General features: G+C 35.8%; 2 protein-coding genes across 6 annotated transcripts in view; one reads left to right on the forward strand and one right to left on the reverse strand.

Annotated features, from left to right (window-relative positions):
• LOC138186873 (QRFP-like peptide receptor) overlaps window positions 1-24,572 on the reverse strand; it is an 82,114-nt gene extending 57,542 nt beyond the window's left edge. For 4 of the 5 annotated variants that reach the window (XR_011175027.1, XM_069127139.1, XM_069127137.1 and 1 more), the window contains exons 1-3: window positions 24,395-24,572; window positions 5,093-5,486; window positions 4,121-4,251 (exon numbers count right to left, since the gene is read on the reverse strand). Coding sequence is in view for 4 of the 5 variants with exons in the window: in XM_069127139.1 (XP_068983240.1) it covers window positions 4,121-4,251; window positions 5,093-5,222 (261 nt within the window). In the remaining variant the exon portion in view is untranslated. Of the gene's footprint in view, window positions 1-4,120; window positions 4,252-5,092; window positions 5,487-6,866; window positions 6,948-24,394 lie in introns of those variants that run through there. The other variant, XM_069127138.1, reaches the window with a different exon arrangement.
• Window positions 24,573-25,422: 850 nt separating this feature from the next.
• On the forward strand, window positions 25,423-27,764 carry LOC138186876 (protein LSM12). Its single transcript, XM_069127142.1, has 4 exons — window positions 25,423-25,583; window positions 26,112-26,488; window positions 26,554-26,638; window positions 26,702-27,764. Exons 1-4 carry the CDS (start codon window positions 25,463-25,465, stop codon window positions 26,725-26,727), a joined length of 609 nt encoding a protein of 202 aa, XP_068983243.1. The 5' UTR covers window positions 25,423-25,462; the 3' UTR covers window positions 26,728-27,764.
• The last annotated feature ends 4 nt before the right edge of the window (window positions 27,765-27,768 follow it).

The following is a 27,768-nucleotide window of genomic DNA, read 5'->3' on the forward strand; positions in this document are numbered from 1 at the left end:
GAAAAAACGTGGTACGCAGTAACATTATGCAAACTTAATTAATTCATGCGCAATCGTAAAATCACGTGTGATAATAAATTATACAATAATAGGAAGTTGATGATGATACAAAATGACCATAAACCGAAGTCCACGTCGCGGAATAAATTATTGATATACACGGGGACGAACATGTGATTTACGTGATATTTAGAAAGTAACGCAACGAGAGGAAACGCTTTTCACGGAAATGTCAAATAATTGACTTTGAGGAAGATACAGGAATCCCATTTGGGACAGTTTACATCCCACTTTTTTAATATATTTTCTTAATAAGGTCCCGAGAACATCGCGACTTCATTTCGAGCGATAAACAACGATTGAAGGAGTCAGCTATTAACATCTTCAAAGGTTCGTCTTGCATCCGGTGGATATTTCACGAGCAGCAGCAACAACAAACAAACATTACTTTCATTTCGAACACATAAATCAACGAGAGAGATTCTAATTTTCTACTCAAACAAAACTGACGATCGAATAAGAAAAGCAAAAGAGTTTATGGTTTCCAGAGGTCAACAAACGAATGGGTAGTTCTATTTAGTATTTTAGAGACCCATTTGTTGCACATTTTAGTGTTCGAAGTGATCGCAATCCGACTAAATTCAACAATTTCTATGCAATGAAATTTCGTTTGCTGTGTAATTGCTATAAAACCTGATTGCTGAATAATGACTATCGAAATAAATCATCGAATTACTTAAAGCAGCGGACGTTGTAATACAAAATGTTACCAGAGATCAGTATTTCACTAAACTTTTCCAATCGCTCCAACTGTAACAAATAAAATGATGATAATGGAACAGAAAAATAATAATGACATGGTGCTAAATATGCCCTTTGTTCTTAATGGTATTAAAAATGTTTACATAGTTTCGAAGAACTAAGAAGATTAGTCGATTATCTTCAAACAACTAGATGAGAAAAGAACAGATTCTTCCTAAACAGGGAACGGTGCTACTCGATCTTCATCCAAAGGAGACGAGGAACACCAGCAAGAATATGTGTCTATCGTCTTTATTCCAAGATGGTATCATTGACACTAAGAGGCTCGAATTGAGCCGATAATAGATTAAATCACGTCCCCTTGGAACGAACGACGAAGAGAAATAAATCATACGAAAGACGCTGTCAACGAAACGTCAGCGATCCAACTCGCTAACTCACCCGAATTAACACATTGACTGCCACAGTCAATCGTGATCATCGGTGAGCCACGTTATTAAACTTTTTAGGATAATTAAAATAACATAAACTTCGTGGATTAAAAAACGTTCGACAATGTGAATGATTCAAGTACCATTGTCAGAAGAAAATATTTTTCGAAAATTAAATAGTTACAATTAGACTGTGGATTTTTATGCAATTATGAAAAATATAAAGGTAGAAAAATGCACAGAAGGAGCGTGATATGCAAAAACATATAAAAAATCCAAAGTACAGTACTCTTTGCAATATTTAATACGTAGAAAAAAAATTCTCCCTAGGTCATACTGTTTTAAATGTTTTCGTGAAATTGCGAATTTGCATAAAAATCCGTAGTATAACCGTGGCGTAGTATATTTCAATGTGCGGCTTCCACAGCAAAATATATCAAATTCGCGCGGTAGTTAACGCGTTAAACCATGGCCACGTATAAAGCAATAAGATGGTTTTCAAAGGGCTGCTACTGCTTTTCCTAGTGACCCCTTCGACTCTTCCCATGGCAACCCTATTCCCTTCTCGAGCAAATAGAAGTATCGTCGAGGGATCATTTTTATCTCGCGGAAGGAAATTAGCAGAGTGCGTGAAAAACGAGCAAGGGTCGAATACGAGATCTGGCAAAATGTTTCTTTGGAAAATTACTTTCGAGATCTCGCGGCGGGGACAGATTAATCTACGTACTTTTGATGCTGAAATTTAACCGACAAAGGGGAAATTCTTCAAACGATGTCCCTTATAAGCGATCGTTCCAATTACATCCACGTTGGTATTCTTGGATCCCTGTTAGTTAAAAATTCACCTAAAAGAGACGAGACATCAAATAGCTTATGCCGAGATTATGTAAATTGCAATGATGAAAAGCCATTAGAAATTTTCTATCTTAAAAAATAGTTAATAATTAGACTACGGATTTTTATGCAGTTATGGAAAATTGAAATATAAACACGTGTGTAATATTCCAAAACACATAAGATATTCGAATGCACTAATTATTATAAAAATTTGGGAAATGAAATATATCTCCATTTAGATTTTCTATTTCTTTAGCGTTTATAAAAATATGAACATGCATACACATCGGTAGTCTGTTAATAATCTCTCTTGCAGACCACAATTTCTTTCGTTATCGACTTACTTCATGAAAAATGAAAAATATGTACTCTCTAAAGCAGTAGAAAGGATACGACTAGTCACAGTTGACCAAGTTTGTTTAAAGTCGGTTAAATCCTAAACGTATGAACTATCCGGTGCAATTAAACACGTTGGCAAGAGATGAATAAAGTCGCTTAAGACAAAACGTAATTGAACCGAACGATGTAAAAGAAGAGCGAACCACCTTGCCGTGTGTTCGGCATTGGGCTGTTTCTCGGATACGTAATTTTAGAACTTGGCACAATTCGATTTTATTTTCATTCGGGCCAGAACGTCGCGGCGCTTTCTTGACAGCGTGATCGTGCACCATCTCGGCCAGACAACGTGTCTCGATTTCTTCCACCTTCTCGATATGAAATTTTACCATCTGTCGCTATCGTTGATATTTCAAAAGCGTTTACTCGAAAATTCTAAAGATACGAGGATTAGCCAATATTAGCGGAGATTTCGACGAAAGAACAGCAAATTCCCGTGTACCGTTCAAACAATCATAACGTCAGAAATAAAAGAGATAGAAACGCAATGGTCATAGAGGTATTCTCTATTCCCGTTTCCTGTAATTTTCTTCTCGACGCGATCAACCTCGAAGAGGAGATAGAATAATTGGTATTCACACTCGATAAAAGCTGCACTGTCGAAAACTCGCTATTCGATAAACCGAATCGGAATGTTTGCAACGGAATTCGCGATGCTTCGACGAATCGAACGTTACAATTAAAACAATCGAGCATAAACGGTTTACAGCGCAACGCATTACATGATCGAAATAATCGAACGCCGTTAGGTTTACATTGCGTCGTGCCAATCGCCAATTTGCATGTAGATGTTCACCGTTCAACCGACTTAACTTAGTTATCCTTGTCCTGGAGAAATGCATTTTCCAAAGGAAAATTCATTCGTCGAAAGTTCGCAGAAATTGAACGGCTCGTAAAGAAAGTTTTTGCGAAGCCAGCGATGTCAACGATATTATGGCTTTGCCTTTTGTTCTTTTACCGCCAGTTGCATATCGTAACTCGCATCTTTCCAGAAGAAACTCCTTCATATACAATACCGAGTCCCAACAAGGGATGAAGCGGTTACAAAATCGATTTAACGCGATCGCAGTGAAACTACGTCGAAATCCAATGTAATTTTAAATATTTGTTTGGAAATAAAATAAAGCTCGGAGTTAACGTTTCTCGATGACAAATGTAACGCTTTGCACAATGCATGTATATATCAAAATTAATGTATCATAAAGGAAACTCGCGTAACGCGTGTGTTAAATGATAAATATCAGCAACGACAGCCTGATAATTCCATGAATTAATGCACGTTTCAAATACGAACTAATAAACTACCGACCGCAATTCCACGTTTCGGGGAACCTCGATGAATATCTGTTGCAATATTCGGTCAGGGATTATCACGCGTTTACATTGCACGTTGTGATTCTATTATAGAATTAAATTCTTCAAAATATAACAAAATCGTCGTTGATAAAACAACATGATAAAATCATGAGACGATAAAATTGAACATTATTTGGTAACGTGTGACCGATCTGTAGATCGTAGCTACCAGCAAAATCCTGTTTGCTATATAAACTGCTGTCTATCGTCTACTTGTTGAGCTAGGATTCTTGATAAGATAAAATTACACGTTTTTAAGTTTTATAAAAATCCTCCTCCACCGTTTTGTGAGCTGTTGAATTAGAATTGTCAACTGAATATTCGATAAAGGGACTCACCTTTACGGGAATGCAGAAGAGTATGAGAAGGAGATCGGCCGTTGCCAAGCCACCCAGGAAGACATTAGTCGGCGTGGATGGTAAAGGTCTAAGTCTCGGGCACAGCGTCGAACCGATGATGACGACATTTCCTGAAATAAAATCATTAATTGCACCGTTCCTGCAGTTTCTCATCAAAAGTAGATAATTAACACGTCACCTAAAGTTGAGCAGCTTCCACCGAAAAACAGTGGCGAAGTCAACTAATTTTTACAATTTTACTTTATTTTAATTTTTTTACTTTAATACAAATACGTATCTACTATTTTTACCTGCTCTTCGAGTCAAAGTTTCATCCCTTAAACTTGAGTTAGAGCAGCTAAGAAATACCTATTTACTATTTTTAGCTGTTCTTTGTCCGCGATTTTCCCGCGAAAGCGACATTTTGCAGGAAAAAATTGCGAATTTTAAACGTCTACAAAATTTATGTAAATATATTTGTACATCACTGTACAAAATTGCAACGCACAATTATTAAGATAAATTCTTTGAATGATATAACACGGCGTACGTTTCTATCTAATAACTGTCACGTGGACAGCAGTGACAAAATAGGAAGTCGATGATAAAATTAATCATCGTGTCGTCGCATTGAACAACAATTTTTCTAGTTAAACCACGCAACCCGGTATCTATATACTAATGATAATAACGTTGCGAATGTTTCAACGACTCTTTCAAATACTAGCAACTCTAAAACACTAGATCCATTTTGGAAACATTTTATTGTTATTTCTACTTTCCTTGATATTTTATTTGATATCGCTATCTTTTTCACAATTTTCCTGTTTTCTTTTTCGCCAGATACTTCGGAAGATGGTATTTGACTATTAGAAAGGGGAAGAATCGATTTTCTGGAGCCGACTTAACAGAGGATAAAGAAACAAGACCACGAGACGGTTTTTCCGCGAGACAAAGTACCATCTCACTCACCGACTAATCCGAGGAAAAACGTGAGGGAATAGACGACGAGAACGGGTGCCAGTTCCTCCCAGTCGAAGTGACTGAACGACTCGTTGAGATCGTAATCGATAAAATCGGTGGTATTTGTCTGGTTCGACATGACGGCGATTAACTTCTTGACAACGACACTTGAAAGGTTGCGTCCACTTGTCTACCGCCCATCAGCACGTTTTCCATCGTGCACGCTTTTAAGCACTTTGCTCAGTTGTACTGACGATTTGCAACAGTACTCTATCTAACGAAATCCCTTGGGAATCCGCCCTTTCCGTGTCGAGAAATCTTCTTTCGCTCGATTTTCTTCGCATGCTTCCCTCGTCAACGGTTTTAGACACTGCCGCGTTGATACGTTGCCATAATCTTTGCCCTGCAGGAAGAAAACAATCGAATCAATCTTGGAATTGAATTAAGCTCCAGACGAGAATCAACGTTCGTGTGACATTTCATTCGCGGTGTTTTTTCGTTCAATCGATTTATAATATGGAACTTTGCTTCTTAAAATTGAAACTATCGATGACTAAAATATAGAACTTGTAGAAAAGTTCAACAAACAGTGTAACAAGAAATAGGACAAATTGTATAATACAGTAACAAGTAGCTTTCATCGATATGTTGTAGGAAAAATCATTAAAATCTCTAAGAATGAATATCTTTTTATATGTTTAATCTGTATAGCGAGCTTCCATAGAGAATTTTTGTTTCATCGTTGGCTGCTTAATACTCGATCAAAGGATAATGAAAAAACCGAATATTGTGTGACAGTAAAATTTTGTACATCAAATTGTAGCATGATATGATCCTAAGTTATCTTGTAACTCAACGTTGACGTATATGATCGTTTTAGATTTGGAAAAATAAAAATAGTAAGACGATCGAGTAACTAACGGCGAAGTTAGAAACTAACTGTTAAAGCAACCTGCACAAACAAATAACTCGTTGGCTGAAAGGGTCTTTAACTGGTTCAACAGAAAGCTCTGAGCTCGGTTTAGAAGCTACGAATACCACAATTAGCAATCTCTTTAAACACACAAACCGCCCTGCAATTTCGTCCACATAATGGCCATTGTGTATATATTTCCAACGTAAATTGCCTACATTATTCTCCACCGTGAGATTCCACTTGCAAGCAATGTCCACGTATATTCTTCGAGAATCAAAATATAACGCAAGATTACACATTCAACAGAATCACTACATGAAAATCATAGTGATATAAATCAAAATTTTGACAATTTAGATCTCCTCGTATTATTGAAATTTGTAGAGGATTGTAGAGGTTTGGTAGTTAGAAATTTGCTATGAGAAAATTGGTATTTGAGATTGTTGAGGTTATTCGATGTATAACCTTAGATGTAGAGAAAAACTAGTGGATAAATTGTAAGGCAGAAAATATATTTAAATATAAATGTAATTATAAGTAAGAATACAATTTGAGCTGGCCCAGATCCGCACGCTAGCTGTGTTACCCAATAACTGAAAAAAAAAAACGCCGAAGCCAACGTCGCTTGTCTACTGTTTGTGGTCTGACTTCGTCGCAGTCTTTTGTCTACGCGCTGTCGATGGCTTCAGTGCTTGAGAAACTAAAAAGACCAGATGTAGAGTTTTCTTATAAGTGGTGACCACTTCAACAGAGATAATAAATAAATTAATAAATACAGCTAATGTCATCAAGACGCTCGTAGTAACGAATTCGTTAATCACAGTGTGTAATCACTGATTAGATCGCTAATGGATATTCGATAGATACCAGTAGATACTTGTAGATATTCGTCGATAACTGATCGATAACTGCTAGATAACTGACTTCCTTGCGTCCGTTTATTTATACTGGCCGGGGGAGAGTCGGAAAATTCAAATTCGTATTCGTTCGACGGTTGCACGTAGCGGCGACATTGTTTTGCCCGGAGTTCATTTATTATTACATTGCGTGTTTCCTAACGATATTGATACTCCGAGGCAAAACAACATGATTTGAATCGTCCTCTAGCTCATGTGCCGCTACAAATTCTTATAAGTAGACATTTTTATATACACAACGATGACTTCTTCCATCTATTGAAACCCGCAGCCTATTTATAAGTATTACTTCTTTAGCTTCATAATTAATTAAATTATAATCTAACTCTTTGTTATAATTGTTTTCGTGACTTGAAAAAATATTAGGTCGTCCGAAAAGGTCGTTCTTTCAAGTTCTATTGGTTCTATTGGAACAAAGTGGATCATACATAATTCAATAAAATAATATAAGACAAAAAATGTTGTGCATTTATTGTTTCCTTGTAAAATGGAAGAAACTTTTGAAGCAGCATAATACAATGAATTTCTTGTAAAAATAATCGTAAAACAGAATTTCGTGAAAAACAGCAACGAACTGACTTACTGACCATTATAAAAATTTCGATTTTGTCAAATTTTTCATTTTCGCATTATTATTAAAATTCTGAATTACGAAGATAATTTGTAGGTATGAAAGGGGACCCGACTTTCGAACTTTCGCACACCATAATTTCGCAAATTTCCTGGTTACTGCATCCGGTGTAAGCTTGTGTCACAGATTCGAGAAAGAAGGGAACGGAAGTGGTGAAAATATGGAACAGAACATCCTGTGTTTTCTCAGCCTCGATTCGGTTTAAAAGGAAAGAAGCAGGCGTAACGATGCTCGGGAACTTGTTTTCGAGATTTCTAGCACGATATTAAAGCGCGATTCGAGCTTTCGCTAAAACGCGAGCCGCTAAAATCGTCAAAACGTAAAATGCATCGCGTTACACAGCCATGACCTCGTTCACGAGCTTCATTAAATCCGATTGGCAATCGAAATTCGTCTCTGCCGTGGAAATTTTATTTCGACGCTGCGAAACTTCCTCTAGGCGAGTATTTAGACAGTTCCTTCAACATCTTATCGATATTTTAAAAAGTTTGCCCTCTTTATCCATGCGGCTGTCTACAAAATTTACAGCGTAATTCAAAGAAAATTTAAAGGATTTAGAATTTCGTTAAATTACACGTGCACCGTAATTTTTGCCATTTAACGAATAGCTTTACGAATTAAAAACCTCCGCTTCAATTTCATCGATTACTTCATAAAAAGATACGAATCGCACAGAAGCAACATCGATCGACCTCATAAATCGAAGAGTAGAGAAGAATATGTTTACCTCAAAATTTGTTTGTCCCATCTTCTTATGGAAATAAGCCAGTTGTTTATTGGCAATTGAGCACTAATCGTGTAGCTGTAGAACGAAGAAATGAGGATAGGTAACTTAACGACGGTATAATCTGTGGGATAATCTTTTCTTTATTATTATTTTATTATTTTATTATTTTATGTATATTATTATTTACGGTACAAGATTTAATTTCTGATATGGAAGATCAAAGTCCGATGCGATTTCTCTAAATTTGCCTTCACAGCCGAGTATCATATTTCATCCTTATCGCCATTAACATTCGTCACGAATGCTTGCGGACGCCCATAAAATCCCTTCTTTTGTTTATAAAATCGAACATCAACATCACGGAGTGACAATAAAGAAGTAGTCAACACATATATCTTCTTGATCGATACACGAGGGAGGGAGTTTTCTTGTAAAGTCAGAACAATTAATTTGTCATTAGGCCACGGATTTTTATGCATTTATGATAAAATCGTATATAAAAAAGTCTATGAACTACATAATTAGACAGCAGATTTTTACGCAAATTCATATTTCCGAGAATATGACTGTACAAATAGAGCTTCGACGGAAAATTATATTACTTGCCACGTATTGTAGGAAATACTATACTTTCGATATTTCATATATTTTTCTGTGAATTTCTGCGCTATCAAATTTTCTATAAATCTACATATAACATAGTATAATATAATAAAGTATAATATGGTATAGTACAGTATAAGTACATTCGTATTTCAGCCTATTACAAAGGAGCTTATTCATGTCCACTATAAACACGCCCAATATACCCACATACACACTTCATTGTACTAACTTCATTTTTATTCTGATTCGATTAGCATTAATTTTTCTATTTTTATAATCTCTTGCACAAAGTGGAATATATTTCTTACTTCCTTTACATTTCTAATATTTCACAATTCAGGATATCCTTTTCAATAATCTTTTTACGCATAATCTTGCTGATACTGGAGCTCACAGATACGATATGATTTAATGTTTCCTTTCTTCTCAGATTGCATAGTTGAGAATCATCCGCGTCACTTATCTTAATTCTTTCTTTCTTTTCTTCCATTATTGAATTTATGTCTTCCTGCCAGTTGTAATTCAGCAATCGTCGAATCGAATATTTTTCTTTCTCTGGCCTAGTCAGACCAATAACACACTTATGTATTGAACAACATCTCGGAGCAAGTGATCTTAGTCCATCTTCTATGAATATTTTAACTTCCACTCTGTTCTATATATTTTTTTATTCGACGAGGTATCTCCTCACGTTCACTTAATTCTAACATCTCTTCATTCTTTATTCCTGCAAGTTTCTCCTTTATTAATGTATACCAGTTGTACTTCCTTGGGTTATTTTTGTTTCCACCCAGCTCGTTCAATTTTGTTAGCCACCTCCAAGGGAATCTATTCTCATCCATTTGACATATTTTTTCAGCAAATATTTTGATCTTTATGTTTCTGATCTTTATGTGATCTTTCTATTATTACACTTTCCAGCTTTATTCTGCCTGTTTCGTAACGTACCAGAGATAATTAGCAGTATCCATTGGGACATTCGGTAGATGTTTCAAACAACGTGTCTGCATTTTCTCGATCGTTGCAGCTCGCTCGATTCCCCAAATATCCACATAACGTCCATATAAATATAAAACTGTAGCTGCCACTATCATATACATAACGTACGAAAGTATATAAAACGTACCAAGTTGGGTCATAATTTTTAGTAAACGAAACAAATTTACTATACAGGTAATCCATTTCTTCGGCTCCCTTCATAAAAATTTAAAATTACATAAAAATCCGCAATCCATTCATAAACGATCATGAACAATTACAAACGACCACAAACGATTAATTTAGTACAGGTTCCGGTGCAATACAATTTATCAATCAACGACACGTTCGATTTAATCCCCTGTATGGGTGCGAGCATGTAACCACAGTGCACTCATGGTTTAATACGCATCGGAGAGAGCTTCAATTCATCGATTCTCGATCTATCGAGGCATCGCATCGGGAAACTGACAAAGGGAAACGTGACGAAGGGTTGCCAGGGCAAGATGGTCCAGATCATTTTGAAGATGGATGACACGACGAATATAGGCAGAGACATTCGTTAACCAGTTAATAACTTAGATTAGGCCATTTCGGGATTGTTTGTGGATTTTGAAATTTCGATGTGTTTATGATACTGAACTGGTAGTTGTTAAGTCGTACAAGTTAGTCATCATTTGTACTCTTACGAACACGACTAATGTTTATGAAATACAATATAAATAATGGATTTACTAGATATTGTTACAAGTACTGTACATTTTGAATAGTTTTATACATACGTGTGTTTGTATATTGTGTATATTGTATACGTTTTTGCGCGTTTAACCTACAACTACGTGGGCCCGTAGTACGACGATCGTAAACGTAAATATTACGGGCATAGCTCGCAGTAGATGATCGGATCAAACGTAAATATTACAGGCATAGCCCGTAGTAGATGATCGGGCCAAATGCAATATATAATATAATATATATAATAGCTTGTTTACGTTTTCGGCTCAAAATTCTCGAACGTAAATCGTAGGTTGAGGGGTCAAATGTCCCACGAGTGTATAAGCATCCACAGTATAGTCATAAAGATGCGAGGATGGAATTATTCAATTTTGTTATCGTTCAAATTTGTATTTTCGATTTCACGCGATAAAGACACGCGAGATACAGAATACAAAATACAATCATACACTGTAAAATTAAGTAACCTACCTCACATCTGAAATCTCAATGATTCGAGGAGAGACCGATTCAAGGTTAATGTGAATGGAAAATACAGGTAATAAAAAATGTAAGATACGATTCGTGTAGCTCATTCTCTCGTAACAATAATCAACTATTGCTCGTGAATTCAACGGATACTTTTTTACGTAGCAGTATGCCACCTTTCATTTACCGCCAAAAGATTTATGGTGAAGATTCCTGCATCCCGAAATAAAGCTCGATTGACCCCGTGACCGCGTGGCCGGAGGCAAACACTCGAGAGACTAGAGAGATCACATCGCTGCTCGGCATTGATAATGGCACGAAATGTAAATTTTAGATGAGGGGCTTTTTAGAATTTACGAAGAAATCTTTACGAGTCATTTCAACGACATTACGAAACTAACTTAACACGAGATATGTCACTATTCACGAAAGCAGCGGAACTTTCCACTTGCAGCGTCACGAAACGACTGCAAAGCAAATTTGCCATTTTTTTGAGTTCTGCAACTATCGATAGCAAACTGCGATGTGAATTCCTCGCAGGTGATGACTTTTCGCGGGAGAACTTAGAAGAAGCTCGTCTCGTACGATAAGTATAATTATTGCTGGAAATAGGAGAACGCTTGGAAGTTAAAGCGAAAGCTCACTGCTGTCTTTAGTCGACTATCGATTCATCATGAAAAATTATTTTCCCTTGGGAAAGTTTGCCGTTATAAATCTAGAAGTAATGGGATTCTTTCTGCTAATGAATAAAATTCTCCCATCTTCCAATATAATAAAATTCGCTACCTCCGATTAATTCTCCTCGATTCGAGACGACTGCGCCCGGAAAATTGTGGCTCGGTTACCACGAACAATAAAAAGATGTTCGATGGAATCTATAACAAATCAACGTGAAAGCGAAGCAAATGGAAAACGAAGACCAAGTGTTTTCTTAAATTGAAGCAAACGCTTCGATTCGTAAAAGAGCTCGCCTAGAGTGTACTAAATCCTATATAATGGCCTCTAGTAAATCCTGCATAAGTATTCTAACTGTTCTATTGAGTCGATAATGAATTCCATACTTGAAAAACGGGATAACCGAAACCCGCTTTCCTGGAAATTGAGTTATGTAGACCAATTCGCGGCTCTTTCGAGCAGACAAATTTTCAAGCATTTTACTGGTTACAACTTTGTAAAAAGTATTAAAGTGCAGACCATACGAAGGTACTACGTGAGCGAGTGTTAGATCTGAATTCAGTAAGAGTAAAAGGTAAATAAATAGACGCTTAATGGTTTTTTCTCTTTTCTTTTCTTCTACACCTTTCTCCGTTTTTCCTTCCCTTACTTTCTTCTAAATTTTCTTTTCATCGTACCGTCCTGTCGTTCCTTTGCGACTGAGAACTCATAAACTATTTTTTCTTCTATTTCCTTTCTTCTTTTCCTTCTGACTTCTTCACCTTCGCCTTTCCTTTCCTCCCGCTCTTTTCCTTCCATAAGCCTTTCTTCCTGTCTATCTTTCCTTTCCATTACCTTCCTGCCTCCCTTTAAATTATTTCCTTCAATCATTGTTAACTTCCTGCCCCTTTATCCTCCCCTCTCTCACGTTTTTTCCATCGAAGAAAAATAATTCCACTTTTCTTGCATGCGCGGAGAAACGTACGAACACGTTTAATTGTTCTTCCGCTCTACTGAAAAGTAATAGAAACAAAAGAATTTGACCCTCAGATACAAAACTACAATGTAGTTCAACATCTCGCTATAGCAACCTCCACAACGATCCAGTCCTAAGCTAATGTATTTTTCCTGTCTCACGTCGAGCAGACTGAATTAACTCCAAAATGAATGGAGTTTCGTGTTGGATATATACGCGCTCATATATACGAGTTGAATTGTGAATATATATCTACTTTATATTCACCAACTTCAAAACTAAGAACACTCGAATCACAACTGCGCTAAAATAGAAAGCACAGTGAGACGTACTTGAAATCGGGTTAATTGCACGGAAGAAGACTCTAGTAAAATAAAATTGCTTTTTCTCTTACTTTCGACCATCATGGAAAGTAACAAAATATCGCTTTTAGCGTAACGGAGTGGAAACGTCCTCGCGTTTAACACGTTCTTTGCCGCGATGGTCACCGCTTAGTAAATTTTTGAAAATGACCAGTAAAACGAATTTCGTAAATTGATTTCATAAATTTTCAGCAATGTCAATGACTTAGATAAGATTATGAAAAAAATGTGCAAATAGGTATATAAGTATTTATTTTCTTTCTTAGTATCTTTGCATATATAAGTATTTTGCAAAAATTAAATATTATACAGTGAAATGTTACAACGATATTATACGGTAAATGTTACTCAGTGAAAGTATTATATTTCTATCTAGCGCGGCTATCACGGCAAAATATATAAAATTCGCGTGGCAATCAACGTGAAATTCCCCGATTACCTCTAAAATATAACGTTCGTTATCTTATCAGACTCCTTGGCTCGGTGCTGCATTGAATTAATTTCGGAACGAATCTACATTTGCATCGTCGAATTATGCAACGCATATAATTTTAAATAGCGGTTTGTTTCGCTAAACGATTTTGTAATCGAGTAGACGTTTAACTTGTTACTTTCTCAGTGAACGCAGAGCTAACCATAAAAGAAGATTGACGAGTTTCCATAAAGAATCTTTAGCAGAGGGGACAGCTTCAATTAACAACGAGAGATTGAAAAATGTAAATTCCAGCCTGATTGTATCGTCCATTGGGTGAAATTAGAATTAGCGTTTGAAACAACGAAGTTCTAAAATACCATACTACACGCAGAGAATGCTAGGCAGAGAGTTTGTCGTTGCAATAAACCAGATTAAAGCTGACCGATTCAATATAACTTAGCTGCTTCTCCTACGCGCGTCGATGTTACAGACAATCAAAATGTAAATGTAATTTTGAAAATGAAGATATAGATCGTGCAATCTGGCGATGCAAGCTTAACGATTCTGAAAGATCAGAATGACGAGAAACTTGCTAATAAAAATATTGGCTTATTGGAAAAAGGCTTATTGCAAAAAGGTCTCGTAAGACGAAATAACGAAATTAGAGCATTTCTTTCCGCTAATGTAGTCGTTATACATTTGATTAAAAAATTTATGTCCAGTTATTATTCCTATATGCATATATAATCGCTCTCAAAAGTTTAAAACGTGCTAGGTTTTCAAAAGAAATAACGCCTTCTTTAACCGCATAGATATCTTATTTATAGCGTTGAAACTATAATTAATCATAGTTAGAAACGATAATTATCATTATCGTACTCTCATTTTCCAGAAAACCGTGCGAAAAAGAGTCATCTAAGAAGCAGAAGGTGCTTCAAAGCTTTGCACGAGAATAATAACGTCTCGTTAAAGAAATATTTTAGCGAAATATTAATGTCTAATTTTTCAATATATCCTCGTGTAAGCTGAAACATAACTTCGTTGAAGTTTCAAATGCTCGGTGAGAAGAAAAAGTTTACACGACATTTGCTTTCTTGTGCACCATGAACAACATGATAGAATGAATATGCATTCCAATGGGCGTTCCGCATTCTCTCTGTTAATGAATTTCCGAAGCTCGATTATACGATGCTTGTTGATCGCACGAACGATCCTCGCATGTGATTATCGGTGCATTAGATACACTATGCAGCGTTTAGTGCGTCGAAAACATCGCAGAAAGCAAAGAAAAAGGTCGCCTCTGACAGAAGAGTAAATTTTCCTTCGCAAACTTTCGTTCTTTGGATCGCAAACTATCTCGAAGTCAATTTTCTCTATCGTTTCTCTGGCGAAATTCGACAAATTACGCGAGCTAGAATATGCAAGTGATTAGATGATATCGTATCCTGAATTTTTATCTCGTATCGGAATTTCATCAAATTCGTCATCGGTTTCGCTATACGAAACTGAAACCGAAAAATAAATGGTGCTTGAGGAATGGTAATTGCATTCGATCAAATAGCGTGCATGCTGCGATCGAACACGAAAGCGATTTTCTTAATCTCGATTCGAATAATGGAGTTCGACGGCGACCTTCCTAATTGAACTTTCATTGATTCCCAGAGAAATGCACCTGCACTTACATGTAATAGATACAGTAGAATTTCAGGGTTTCATCGGACAAAAGAAAGTTTAATTAACAATGCACACGTTTGAAAGCTACAGGTCGTATTCTACTTTCTACAATAAATTGATATCTTTTACCAATTGGATTCTCCTGAAAAATTGTACACTTGTTTCTAAACATCTACATGTGAATTCGGTGAAGTGGCAAAGTTACAAGGACCGACTGCCATGGTTTCTCAACTCTTCCGAACTGTATTTATATATCAAATTGGATATCTATTTATCAGCCGTATTAAAATTATATGAATGTTCGATGTCTGCAATAGTTTTCTTTTATTATCCAAAGAAGTCGATAAAATTTGTGATAAAAATGATATTTTTGCTTCTGGCTATTATTTTAAGATTATTAAGATTAAGATTATTTTTCATTTTCCTGTTTCGGATAAATAGACTAACATAATTCGTGGCAGGCGTTCAGGATAGCATATTGTGAGAAATATGTAACAGTTTAAGTAATACATAATAAAGACAACTGTATAAATATTAGGCTGCATTTTCTTGAAATATAAACAGACATATAAAATTCCGAATTCCTTAGTCTATAATTATCCGATCATTTTTTATCCTAAAAGGCGCCTAAAAATAACGTCTCCAAATGTAGATCTGAATGAAAAATCGAATTCAAGAAACAATAGATTCCAAGAACAATCGCAGCCGTCTGTCCTTTTTCGTATAATTCGTTTCACTAATGGCCCATAATTTCCTGCACTAACCAAACTGCATTCATCTCGCATCTCGCTTTCCATTTACCACGAATGTCGCATCTTTTGCACGAGTTAGGTTCGTGTACTAACTCGTACAGCTGAAACTTCGAAGCGATAAATTGTACGAAAAGGATGTGACAGCGAGTTGGAGCAAAACAGCGGGAAAATATACGTAGACTTATGTCAGACACGGTTCAATCTCTGCCACGAACAATCACGAAAATGACACGCGACGGAGAGACAGAGCTTGCGCCAAATTTCCGGCGTTCCGTTCGACGAGCCTTTCTATATGAACTGGTTGCAAAAAACGAAGCTCGTTAACCGCGCTAATTTTAGCCTGGTGATAAAGCCTGGTGAAGAAAAGGCATTCAGCTCGCATAATAGCAACTACAAACTCTGGCCATCGAATTAGGACTACCTCGCTTTCAACGTGTTTCGGTATTATTAGTAAAATTGAGAAACGCGAGGGACACGTCGAATAGAGAATTTTTTGAAGCATCAGGTGAGCATCTATCGAGTGTAACGACTAATCTACGTTCAAGGTAAAAGAAAAAAAATTTCTACAATTTTTCCAAGACATCAAACAACAATCAGTTTGATTATGCAATTATCAAATAATTATATACGCGAGACTTCTGTAAAAAAATTTTACGCGTTAATAAGAGGTAAATAAATGGAAAAAAATCGATGGATGATTGGTCACATCGTAAAATAATTACTACCAAAGAATATAACTGGAAATAACAGGTAATTATGCGAAAGAAACTGTAATTTCAATGAACAATTGTCTTACATTAGTAAATCAAATAGAAAGGATAATTGTGGTAGTTCGATATGCATGGATTACGTTAATTGAAAATTGGTACGCCATTTAAAAGACATTGGCGATAATTTTGTAACAATTCGGTTGGTGCGAAGTTTTACACGATTTTCTCGCTTAAACGCTTAATCGACACATCGTGGTCCACGTGAAACTCACACGAATTTCGATTTAACTCTGAAACTTCCTCGTCGCTAAAACGAACAATTTTCGAGTCGAATTCAACTTAATTGACCTTCATTTAACGCGTGTCAGTTTCATTCAGAGTTTCGAATTTAAGATAGCGAATGGCATAAATAGTTCGATGTAGTAAATGAAACGGAGATAGACGCTAAGAATACGTTGCGAGACTACTTTAACGATGGAATCGTCTCGTGACGACGCGTTTACTTTTGACGGAAGTTAAATTGATTCGTTAATCAGTTCGTTTTAATTCAATCTCGCCTCTTTTCCATCTTTTGAATATTTACTTAAATTAACTAAATCAATTAACTAAATCAATGCTAAATCAGACTCTCCAACTTTCTACATGCGTGTGCCAATTAACATTTCGCTAGATTAAACATTTTTTCTCACTAATTTCAAGCAGATTGTACTGTAAATTGCACTCACAGATGCCTCTTCGTTTTCTTTCTCTACGAGACTAAGTTACTTAAAATTTTACTAAGAGTAAAAATGTTAACACCCCGTACTATTAATATTTACTTCAATTACACCTTAAATTAGACCGGAGATAAAATGTTCCAGAAATGCTCCTAAAAGTACAGCCCACTGCCAACATTTATTTTCCCAATTCTAAAAAAATTAAACTGTCTAAAAACTGCTTACAAATCATAGCAGATCACCAGTACCTAAAATACGCGAACATGCGCTTAATATTACACACAAGCGGAGACCGTCTGTCACTAGAAGATAGATGCAAAATGAAAAGAGAAAACGGCTGGTTTCTTCGTCCTGAAGATGCGCGTCGGTGTCGATAGCGGACGGGCTTCTTGCCAAGCGAGTGCGAATTTCTTGGCTTAGAAGCGAATTTTCGATGACAAGAGTAGCCTGTTGGCGTAATGACGCCTTTTTCGACCAGTTTGATCTCAGTGTACGACAGCCTGTGACAAATTACGAATCGATCGACAGATATAGAGAAGCTAATGACGCTCGATCCGCCGGATGGAACAATTCGTACGAACTTTCTATCGAGCGTTATCTGACGATAGTTGCGTAATTATTATAACAATTTCTAAACAGCATTTGCTTACGTTACCGATAAGAGAATCGCGTTGCGCAATCCGCACCATATTAAAACCGCGTTACCAACTTTCCTTCGTTCGCAGGCCTCGTGATACACTATAACTAGTCTGCAGATATTTATGCAAATCCGTGTTTTTATGAATACAAATAAAGAAATGCGACCTCGGCAGAAATATGTTTTACGATTGTAAATAGCACGGCGATTACGAGGAATTTATGGGATTTATGAAAATATACTTAAAGGATCAATAGCAGTCTCCTAGACTAGAAACGCGTTCAATGCATGATCTATCCGCTTGATGTTATATTGATATATTGATGTATTATATGATATTAGTAGACTGCTGATGTTTATGTAATTTTATAGTTTTACAGGCATCGCTAAAGATATAGATTCTAAATAAAAATTTATCTCATTTACTCAATATTGTAATAAACGATATACTCTAAATGTCTTAAATAATTTTACACGATATACAGGCTGGTTGGTAACTGGTGGTACAAACGGAAAGGGAGTGATTCTACGCGAAAAAAGAAGTCGAAAATATAGAATAAAAATTTGTCGTTTGAGGCTTTGTTTTCGAGAAAATCGATTTTGAATTTTCGCTCGGTATGCCTGCACTTTATCACGTCTCGTTATAACGGATCTCACTGTAGATCGTTGTCTCGATAGAAAAATTAAAAAAAAAATTTTTATTCTATATTTTCGACTTATTTTTTCTCATAGAATCACCCCCTTTCCGCTTGTACCACCAGTTACCAACCACCCTGCGTTCTGTGAATTTCGATACCTTCAAACGTCCCATAAACGCTAAAAAAATCCGCGGTCTAATTATAAAGAACGAAACGCGGATTTGTAGGCGAATTGATTTACAAAGAGCGCGATATTCGATTGCGAACGAAGGTGATCAACGTTAATGGAAAAGGGTTAATTAAACAGCACAGAATAGTAAGAGTTAACGCGTGTAGCGCAACTTCAAAGGCGGTTCGAGAAACGAAGTACGAGAGTAGTTTTCAGATGAACTTAATTTGTCCGGCCGTTTGACCGTTCCATGATCAACATCGGCTGAAACTTCCATAACGAAGCACAATTTATGCATCTACGCCATGTGTTGGCAATAAACCAGTATTTATAGGACATGGCAGGGCCAAGTCTTGCCGTGGACCGTACGCACGTAAATTTGCAACGGTGCTTTGCGAAATAACCGTGATAAAGTCAATCATAATATTCTTGAGGGAAAAAATCTCTAGCGTATACACTGCTCGAAATAATTGGAAGGTTGTTCTTCTGAACTCCCTCGTTGCGTCTGCATATTCTTTTAATGTTCCTCTTCGAATCAATTTTCATTGCAGTATCGTACGAATGGTATATCAATGCATCAATGGTATAGGATTTCTTCGCTTCTGTTTGCTCGAATAGTAGAGAATTTGTTTACAGAAGCAGTTTTGTTCAAGAGGAACAGTGTATTTGGTGAACTGGATTCGTATAAACAGATTAAAACGTTATTGGAATTGAAACTATTGCACAGGCTAAAACTTTGCAATCGTTCTATGCTCCATCAAGATGAGAAACTTACAAATGACGAGAGTTTCGAAAATCTTATTGAAAATTTGTCAAAATTCATTTTTGTCTATTGTCGAAATTTTACGATGCTTCTTCTTCGTATTCTTCATTTGTAATATTCATATTTATAATTCATATTTATAATTTGCTCGAAATGCTATTATTTGCTTATTATAAATTGCAAATGAAACGCTCGATCTCCAAGCCGAAAATAAATGACGAACTAAAACGCGGAATAAATTAGAGAAACGACGTGGAAGAAATAAGTTAGAAAGAAAGAGATATTTATTTCGATATAAATCTTTGAAGTTTGACAATATCGTCGAGGACACGAGATATTCGGAAATTCGAAAATACTTCATCAAGAAAAATGTTTCCTCGGAGAATTTCGGTTACCGGATTGTAAAAGTCAGGGAAAAGTTCCCAGTTCGGCCTGATTCTGATATTTAGCTAAAAGACGATCGCACAATGGTAGCAAATACGTGTTCTTCTGATTTATGATTGCCGGACCAGGTACCACACGTGTTCAACCTACACTTACGCGAGATTCTATTTACGAGCCTCTGACACGTGCGATCTACCTTTATACCTATCGAGTTTGCCAATAGTAATCGCGGTAAAAACGTATTCGAGAGATTCAACGATCTACAAAAAGTTTCCTGCATCTTTCATGAGACCGATTCCACACCTTTAACAACAATTAATGACATTTCCAGTTTTTCTGTTGCCGACTTCTTTTTGTATTGTTGATCGAGGTCAAAGTTTCAATACGGTGATTTATTCTTCCTTTCTCCATTAACTCACACACGCATGATCTTTCCTAATTTAATCAAAAATTTCGAAATTTCCAATTTGCGTGCTATAAAATCATTTTCATAATCCATCTCATCGTTCGATATTCCTTCAAACTGCAAATTCGTTGTTGCAGAAGTACAATAAATTACTTATCTGGTTGATCGCGCGTATAAATGCTTTGCATATTGAAAAACGTTTTATGAACACGAAAATGAAACGAAGAAATAGAACGATACAATTACATAATTACAGCTTTTTGGTCTGATTTTATATAAAAACGACACTTTTTAATTGACAATTTTATCTGGATATTTCTCTTCCATTACCACGTTTAATGGCAAACTAGAAATAATATTCGTAGGAATATCGCGTTCCGTTATTTCACAGATATTCGCAATAAATGATTCTCGTCCACTTCAATCAGGTATGAAACAGAACATTCACAGAAGCCTAGTACTTTGTTACCCGAACGCAATCGTCTAACTGTTTCGAACAGTTTCAAGTAGAATCGCGCAACTCGTTAAATAAAAGCTCGTTTCCATGTCTCGATTGACGAGGGAATTGCTCTTGACTCGTCACGGGAAGCGTCGTACGCTACAGACGATAAAGCGATGCTCTCGAGCGATATATTTGCATCGATTACCGAATAACGTGATTCCTATCGGGCAGCGCATCATCAACACCGTGCACACGCAATAAAGCAGACCGATTTCAAAGTCACGTCGGAGATTTATGAAAAACGAGAGTGGTAAAGCGTGGAAATTTATTTGCCGTCCTACGAGTAAAACGCTAGCGAATAATTTACGTCTCTGCAGAGAAGCTACGCCTAGCTCGCGATATGCATTATTTTCCCATTTATCACATATTCCACGTAACCACGGCCGTTTCCCAATATTCTCTGTACTGTCCACGTTTACGTTTCCGTAGAGGGGAGACACAAACGAATTCTCAGTACTGCGGAAGACCCAATCAAACGAGGAAGGATCGCAGGGGATGAGATAAGCGCGTATTATCGAAAACGCGTAGATCGAATGTCCATCGAGATATGCACATCGACGACCACCAGGGAATTAATTATACGATTGTGTCATGTGTCCTTGATTTGTTACGTTACGAGTAACTTAATCTACTTTTCGCGTTAACCATTGCCCAGTGGAGGTTGGATAATTGGCGACGAGCATCAAATACACACCCTATTTTACTTCGTTCTATGCCAATAAAGCTGAGAAACTATTATGATAAGGATTTTTTATCTTTTAACTTGCTTCTTTCTCTCTTGCTAATCTTTTTGGGTCTGTACAAGTTGACGTGAATTTTATATTTCGACGAATATTATGAGAAGACGGATAGTTGTTGGATATTGGGAAAATAATAAACGTAAAATAAATATGCACGAGACAAAGATCATCGTGCCTTCGCCGTCGGAATTAACTGAAGTGAAACAAATCTGAAGAATCACCAAGAAATTACTAACTTCTTAAGCATTATTATCTTGCTTGGAATTCTAGGTAACGAAGAATTTTTCCGTCAATTAGTGTAATAAATGTCTCATCGCCTATGTATAACGTATCGGAGACTCGGATCATTCGAGCAACTTTAAAGTTAATTAGGCGAAGCGGAAAGTTTAAAAGTAAAAATGTTTTATTCTTGAGAGGATTAACCACGAAGATTAAGCAATAGAATAGAAAAATTTAGCATGGAAATAAAAGCTTTCGCGGACGTTCTTTTCCATGCATCAGCTAATTTAATTAATCTGGTATAATTTCCAAATATAATTAAAATGAAACGAAATTTCCACGATTTAATATAAATAGAATATAAAGTGGTTTGATAAAATAGCAATTTAATAAATGTGATCAAAATTTTAATCGATATTGGGTAAGTTTTAAAACTCGATTGGAATTGGGACAGTTTTCACGATGAATATTGGGAAAGTACGATCAATGGAACTTTATCGAATGAATCTGGTTCGTCTGGTAATCTCTCATTGTGGTTACGGTATTCCACGTGATTAGCTGGCAAAGACAACAAAGCTACGAAGTTCGTACAGAAAACAAAACTCCGAAACAATTTCAATCACGCTTCATCCGAAGCCAACAACAATCGCGAGTTTCCCAAAGAGAAACAACAATTTGTAAATATAATCAGAATGCAAATCTAGCGTGCACTAAGTTCTTAGTATTTGACGAATTAATTTCGATACCCCACAAACTTGCAGACAGCTATAATTTTCTAATGTCTCGTACGACTGATAAGAGATAACGAAAAACATAGTTTATACAGAATTAAACTCTGAATTGTTGTAAACAGAGGAAATATTCATATCAGGTATAGAAAACAAGCATTTATAGATTAAAAAAAAAATAGAGGAGAATATTAAAATAACAAGATACGAAAAATTAATCAAAGACCGATACCTAGGAAATACAAAATAGTATTAATTGGACAATGATAGGATAGAAGTCGTACTACAGTCAGTCACACGAGTCTTCGTACATCCCATACAATTTTTATTAGAATAAAACTGTACTAAATTTTACTGCAAGAAGAGTAAAGCCTCTTTTATTATTATTTTACATGTTAAGGAATAAATGTGTTACTATACATGATAGTATATGCTTTATTTAAACAAAAATAACATTATTGTAAGGTGTATGAAGATCCTTCTGTAACTGTAAGTAGATGAATATAGAACATGATGCAATATGACATATAACAAGCGATTAAGATATATTATAGCTTTATGCTATAAAACTGGGTCATCCTGACGCAAGGATTATGAAGTAAATAAAACTGTAGTAATAATACTTTAAGAGAACATAAAGGAAATATGATATAGTAGTAGTAAAATAATATATGTATCATATCTTCTCTCCCTTTTTGATATTATCTTAAAGTGAAAAGGAAATGTAATAATAATTTATACTGTGGTGATCGCTCAAGTGTACAGAGTTTCAATGTTTTCGTGTTTTATTTCCTTCCATCTTAATCTGGAACTTACTCGACTCCACTCCATCACGCTATTTTATTTACATTCGTACAATAATATACACAAGCGTGTATCCATCAAGCGTAACTCCAATGTCAAATACGCACAAAACCCGCCCTGTTTTTCTAAAGTTCTTATTCGCGAACCGTGCCCGGAGCATTATTACACCCTTGAAAAAAAAAAAATCTTTTCTCGTCGACCTCGAGCTTCTGAGAACGCCAGATGGCTAACGCGGTTTCATGAAATTTCTCTCGTTTAGTGGTGTGAAAATAAAACGAAATCTTCGAAAAAGAGAATACAACATACGTTTGACGTTAAAAACTCAGGGTGTTTCATTAACTAAATTTAACACACACGACTTCTAATTGGGGATAATTCGATAGAAATCTAATGATCCTGAAGATAATTATTATATACTTACTTTATAAATTACTCTTAAAAGTATCTCGGGCTACCAATATTGTACGAGCCACTAATTAATTAAAGCAGCAAATTTCTAGCTAGACACTAATAACACGTAGTCGCGAAATAATCGGTTTGGCGGTTATATCGCGAAAATTTTCAGAAATCGAAAGTAACAGCGTATATCAAATTTCACGTGTTAACACCCTCTACAGCTATTAAAAGCTTTATCTTGACATCTTGACGTTAAACTGGTCGAGAAAAGCTTTCACGCTATAAAAGTCAATCAACAGATATACTACGTAAAAATCTTTCAAGCTGAAAAACTGCGAAATTATATAGACTATATGGTAAACAGCCAATAATGGTTACCAATAAATTATCAATAAACTGACGTTTTTCTGTCAATTCGTATTTTTGAGGGTGTAATTAAGAGAAGTAGATTCTCGTTAGAAAATTTGTTTACTAATCAAGTATTATAGAATGCACTATACGTTGAATATTTTCTATATACAATCTGTGCAATTCTACACCTTCATATTTCCTACAAATGCGTAAAAAACCTAACCCCAATCTAATCATCAGTAACAAGTTATGATATGAACTTTAATAGTTAATGTTTAAATTAAATGATCCGATTATTTAACATAATCAAAAATGGTTCGTTTACTTTAGAAAGTACCTTGGTAAAATGGCGGAGAAAATAACTAAACGACGCTTTGACATACTGCACAACGTTGTCTGCTGTCACAGCTTGAAGTCACTTATTAAATTCCTGTCGCTGACTGTTCAAGAATCACGAAAGAAAGTTCGAAATTCGATGACAATCACGTCGCGATGCTTCTTCACAGAGCGGTATCTATAAACTGAAAGCCGGACGAAACCACGCGAGTGCGACCACGAAACTACCCGCCAACCCGACTTACCCCGAACGAGAGCGAAAGCTTACGAACGCCGAACGAAGACAGCCGATGCTTTTCGTAACACTCGAACCAAGCCTTGTGTGATCTGAAATTAACAAAAGAGAAATGAACAAATAAAGAACATTAATATTCGAAAATAACGATTGTCTTTGCGATGATTCTTTAAATTATCGGAAGATCGACCATCTAAATTCCAATTATCATTGTAATGATGAAATTCGAAATCGTTTATTATCAACTGTTTTACTAAATGTATCTGATTATTACATGATATAAGATTTTATGAAATAAATAGTTAAAGAAACGATAATTTTAAAATTTTAGTAGTGTTGTATATAATATTATTAAGCTAAGAATATAAATAACCCTACAATGCTATTATGTTATCAAACTACCTCCAAACTTGATACGGTTTTGGGAATATATAATTTCGAAAAACAAATACTTTCGCTCCTACTTCATTTTTTACCTTCCGTCCCTAATATATCCTTCCCAAAATTCACCTCAAAGGAAAGATTCGTCAAAATACATTGGCAAGAAGGGTTTATAATGCAATAGCGGGATTCTGATCTTAATCATGTGTTCTTAGAAAAGCAAACTACTGTTGTAAAACTTCTCACCTCATTTTTTATCACTGCGCTAAACTTTTATTTGACAATAAATTAACAACACGTCTCTTTTGTTTTGAAATAAGAATATTTTCTCCTTGGAAGAATTCAGATCGGTGGCCAGAGTGGAAATGGTGTAAGTGATACAAATTTCGAGGGACATTTGAAATCAGAACAGATGGCGATAGGGAGTCCGCGGTTCTAAGTTCGTAGTGAAAAATGGCCGGCGCCAACGATTGTTTCAGCATCGGGAGTACGGTGGCCTGTAAAACCTGTTACAAGGAGGAGATCGAAGGCGAGGTGTTAGCATTCGATCCACAAACTAAAATGCTAATCCTAAGTATCCTTTTCTCATAAATTCGCTTAAAGTAACATTCTTCCCGTAAACTACATGTATGCAGCGCTCATCCGTCGCTCGTTTAACATTGCCGCAGTGTAAATAACTTTCGAGCTATCTATGATAGGTTTTGTGAATTTTAACGAACGACCACTGAGATACGTTTCGTGTTTTCACACGGGAAACGTGCAATACCGCTTGTCAATTATTTGATCATCATCTAACCAACTACACGAAGTCAGGTTAGTTTCGTCATTCAATCAACCATGCTGGATTTTCCGTTGCTTTTTATTGCTCCGCTTATATGTTGTTTAACGTATTTTCACGTTTCACACGTAAACTTTCACTTTCATTTCTCTTCATGATTTAGGAATAAAAATATTTTTAGTATTATGGGAAATGTTAGAAAACCATGCTTATAACCTGAGAATTTATTTTGTAGCCAGGTGATCTTATGATTGGAATATATTAATACTATATTTGATTTTCACATTTTGTGGTAATAATGATTCCTTAACTGATGCCTACCAGAATGTCCGTCATCCAGCGGATCACCAACGTTAAACGATGTACACATAGTAAATTTATCCTTGGTATCAGAGGTCCAAGTAAAGCGGGAAGTTAGCCCTACCACTAGCGAGCCACCACAAAGCCTTAATTTACAAAAGCTGAACAGAAGAGTACGTAATCAAATTGAAGAGAAGAAAAAACTGGTAATGGCTCTGCAGGCCGGAGTATCTCCAGAGGGACAAAAACTCTTCAGTACTATATCAAAAACTATCCCAGAAATTACGTGGAATGGAGTAAATATTGTTGTATTTGACAATGTCACAATCAGACCACCATATAAAGTTGACAATGTTCATGGAAACATAGAATCTGGAGCATATAAACATGTAAAGAAAGTGGTAAGTGATTTAAAAAAGTAGAATATGACAATTTGCTATAACCTGCATGGTTTTTAATCCTACAGGTTGAAAAACACATTAAAGATACGGAAGCGTCGCAACAGGCACAACAGCGGGAACAACAACAACAGCAACAGAAGCAAAAAGGAGGTGCGATGCAATAAAATTTCAAAAAGGCCCTATATCAGAAATAAAGCTACCATGCTTTCACAGAAGTTCCAGTCTTTGAGGAAAAGTAGGAAATGACGATAACAAGATACTAAGAAATTAAGAAAAAAAGTCACTGCAAAACTACTACATAAGCCTATCAAGAGAACCAGCATCACAGATTAAGTTCAAATTTATTTGAATGAAAACGCACTTCACAGGAATCAAATGTGAATTGATTATCGAAATTTTAAACGAGTATCAAATGTTTTGATAATATCGTATGAGCAGCATTTTCAAAATCAATAAAACACACCATCCTAAACTTTTTAGTAAAGAGCATGATCTTTGATGAAGAATGCTGTTTATTGTATTTAACAAGCTGCCATACAACTTTAGGTTCTGCTGGAATTACATGTGCTCTGATGCAGGTGTGTTTTAGTTTAGTTTAACATTGTTATAAAATACGTTTAATAGTTGTTTACAGATTATTGATGTACATGATGGTAGCATAATTCGGTTGCCATGTGAATATCAACTTTTTTAAAAATACAAATCGATCGACGTGGTATAATTTAAGTCCGTATGAAACGGTTCAATATATTTTTAACTACTACACCGCAAGTGGAAAAGTAACAAACGATCAACGAAAATTTTCATACGCGAAACATCCGACTTCAATACTGATTCAAATTTTACGTTCACTCGCTGATTGTAATATCATTTCTTTTTAATCGCTCATTATAGTACTGTCGATCTCTTGGAATTTGTAAACAAACAAACGAAGAGAAAAAAAAACATGATCGTCGCAATTCGTTGCAATTCATCGCGCCTGCGTCGGCACGAGACGTATTCGATCGCGACGTGACATTGTAAACTGAAAATGGATATCCCCTTGCATAAAGCAAGCCATAAAATTGTTATTTAAATGAAGACATCAAGCTTGGTTTGTGCAAGGGCAACCTATACCTGCAACGATATATTTACAGGTAATTTCATTTGCAATGATAAAATATAGAACTCGTCTCGTGCCCTTTACCTTTTGAACGCGGAAAGACAGAAGAAAAGAAAGAAAGATGATAAAAATTAATTACATAAAAAGACACAAATAAATGTAATATAAATTCTATTAT

The sequence above is a fragment of the Bombus flavifrons genome, chromosome 14, assembly GCF_040668555.2.
Source record: "Bombus flavifrons isolate JBK064 chromosome 14, iyBomFlav1_principal, whole genome shotgun sequence".
In the NCBI taxonomy this organism is placed as follows: Eukaryota; Metazoa; Arthropoda; class Insecta; order Hymenoptera; family Apidae; genus Bombus; species Bombus flavifrons.

What these genes read in the sequence shown, in the direction of transcription:
- LOC138186876 (XM_069127142.1), top strand. Translation starts at nt 25,463, where the DNA reads ATGGCCGGCGCCAACGATTGTTTCAGCATCGGGAGTACGGTGGCCTGT. An exon ending in ATAAACATGTAAAGAAAGTG is followed by an intron (nt 26,489 to 26,553) that starts GTAAGTGATTTA and finishes TTAATCCTACAG; the next exon opens with GTTGAAAAACACATTAAAGA. An exon ending in GCAACAGAAGCAAAAAGGAG is followed by an intron (nt 26,639 to 26,701) that starts GTGCGATGCAAT and finishes ATGCTTTCACAG; the next exon opens with AAGTTCCAGTCTTTGAGGAA.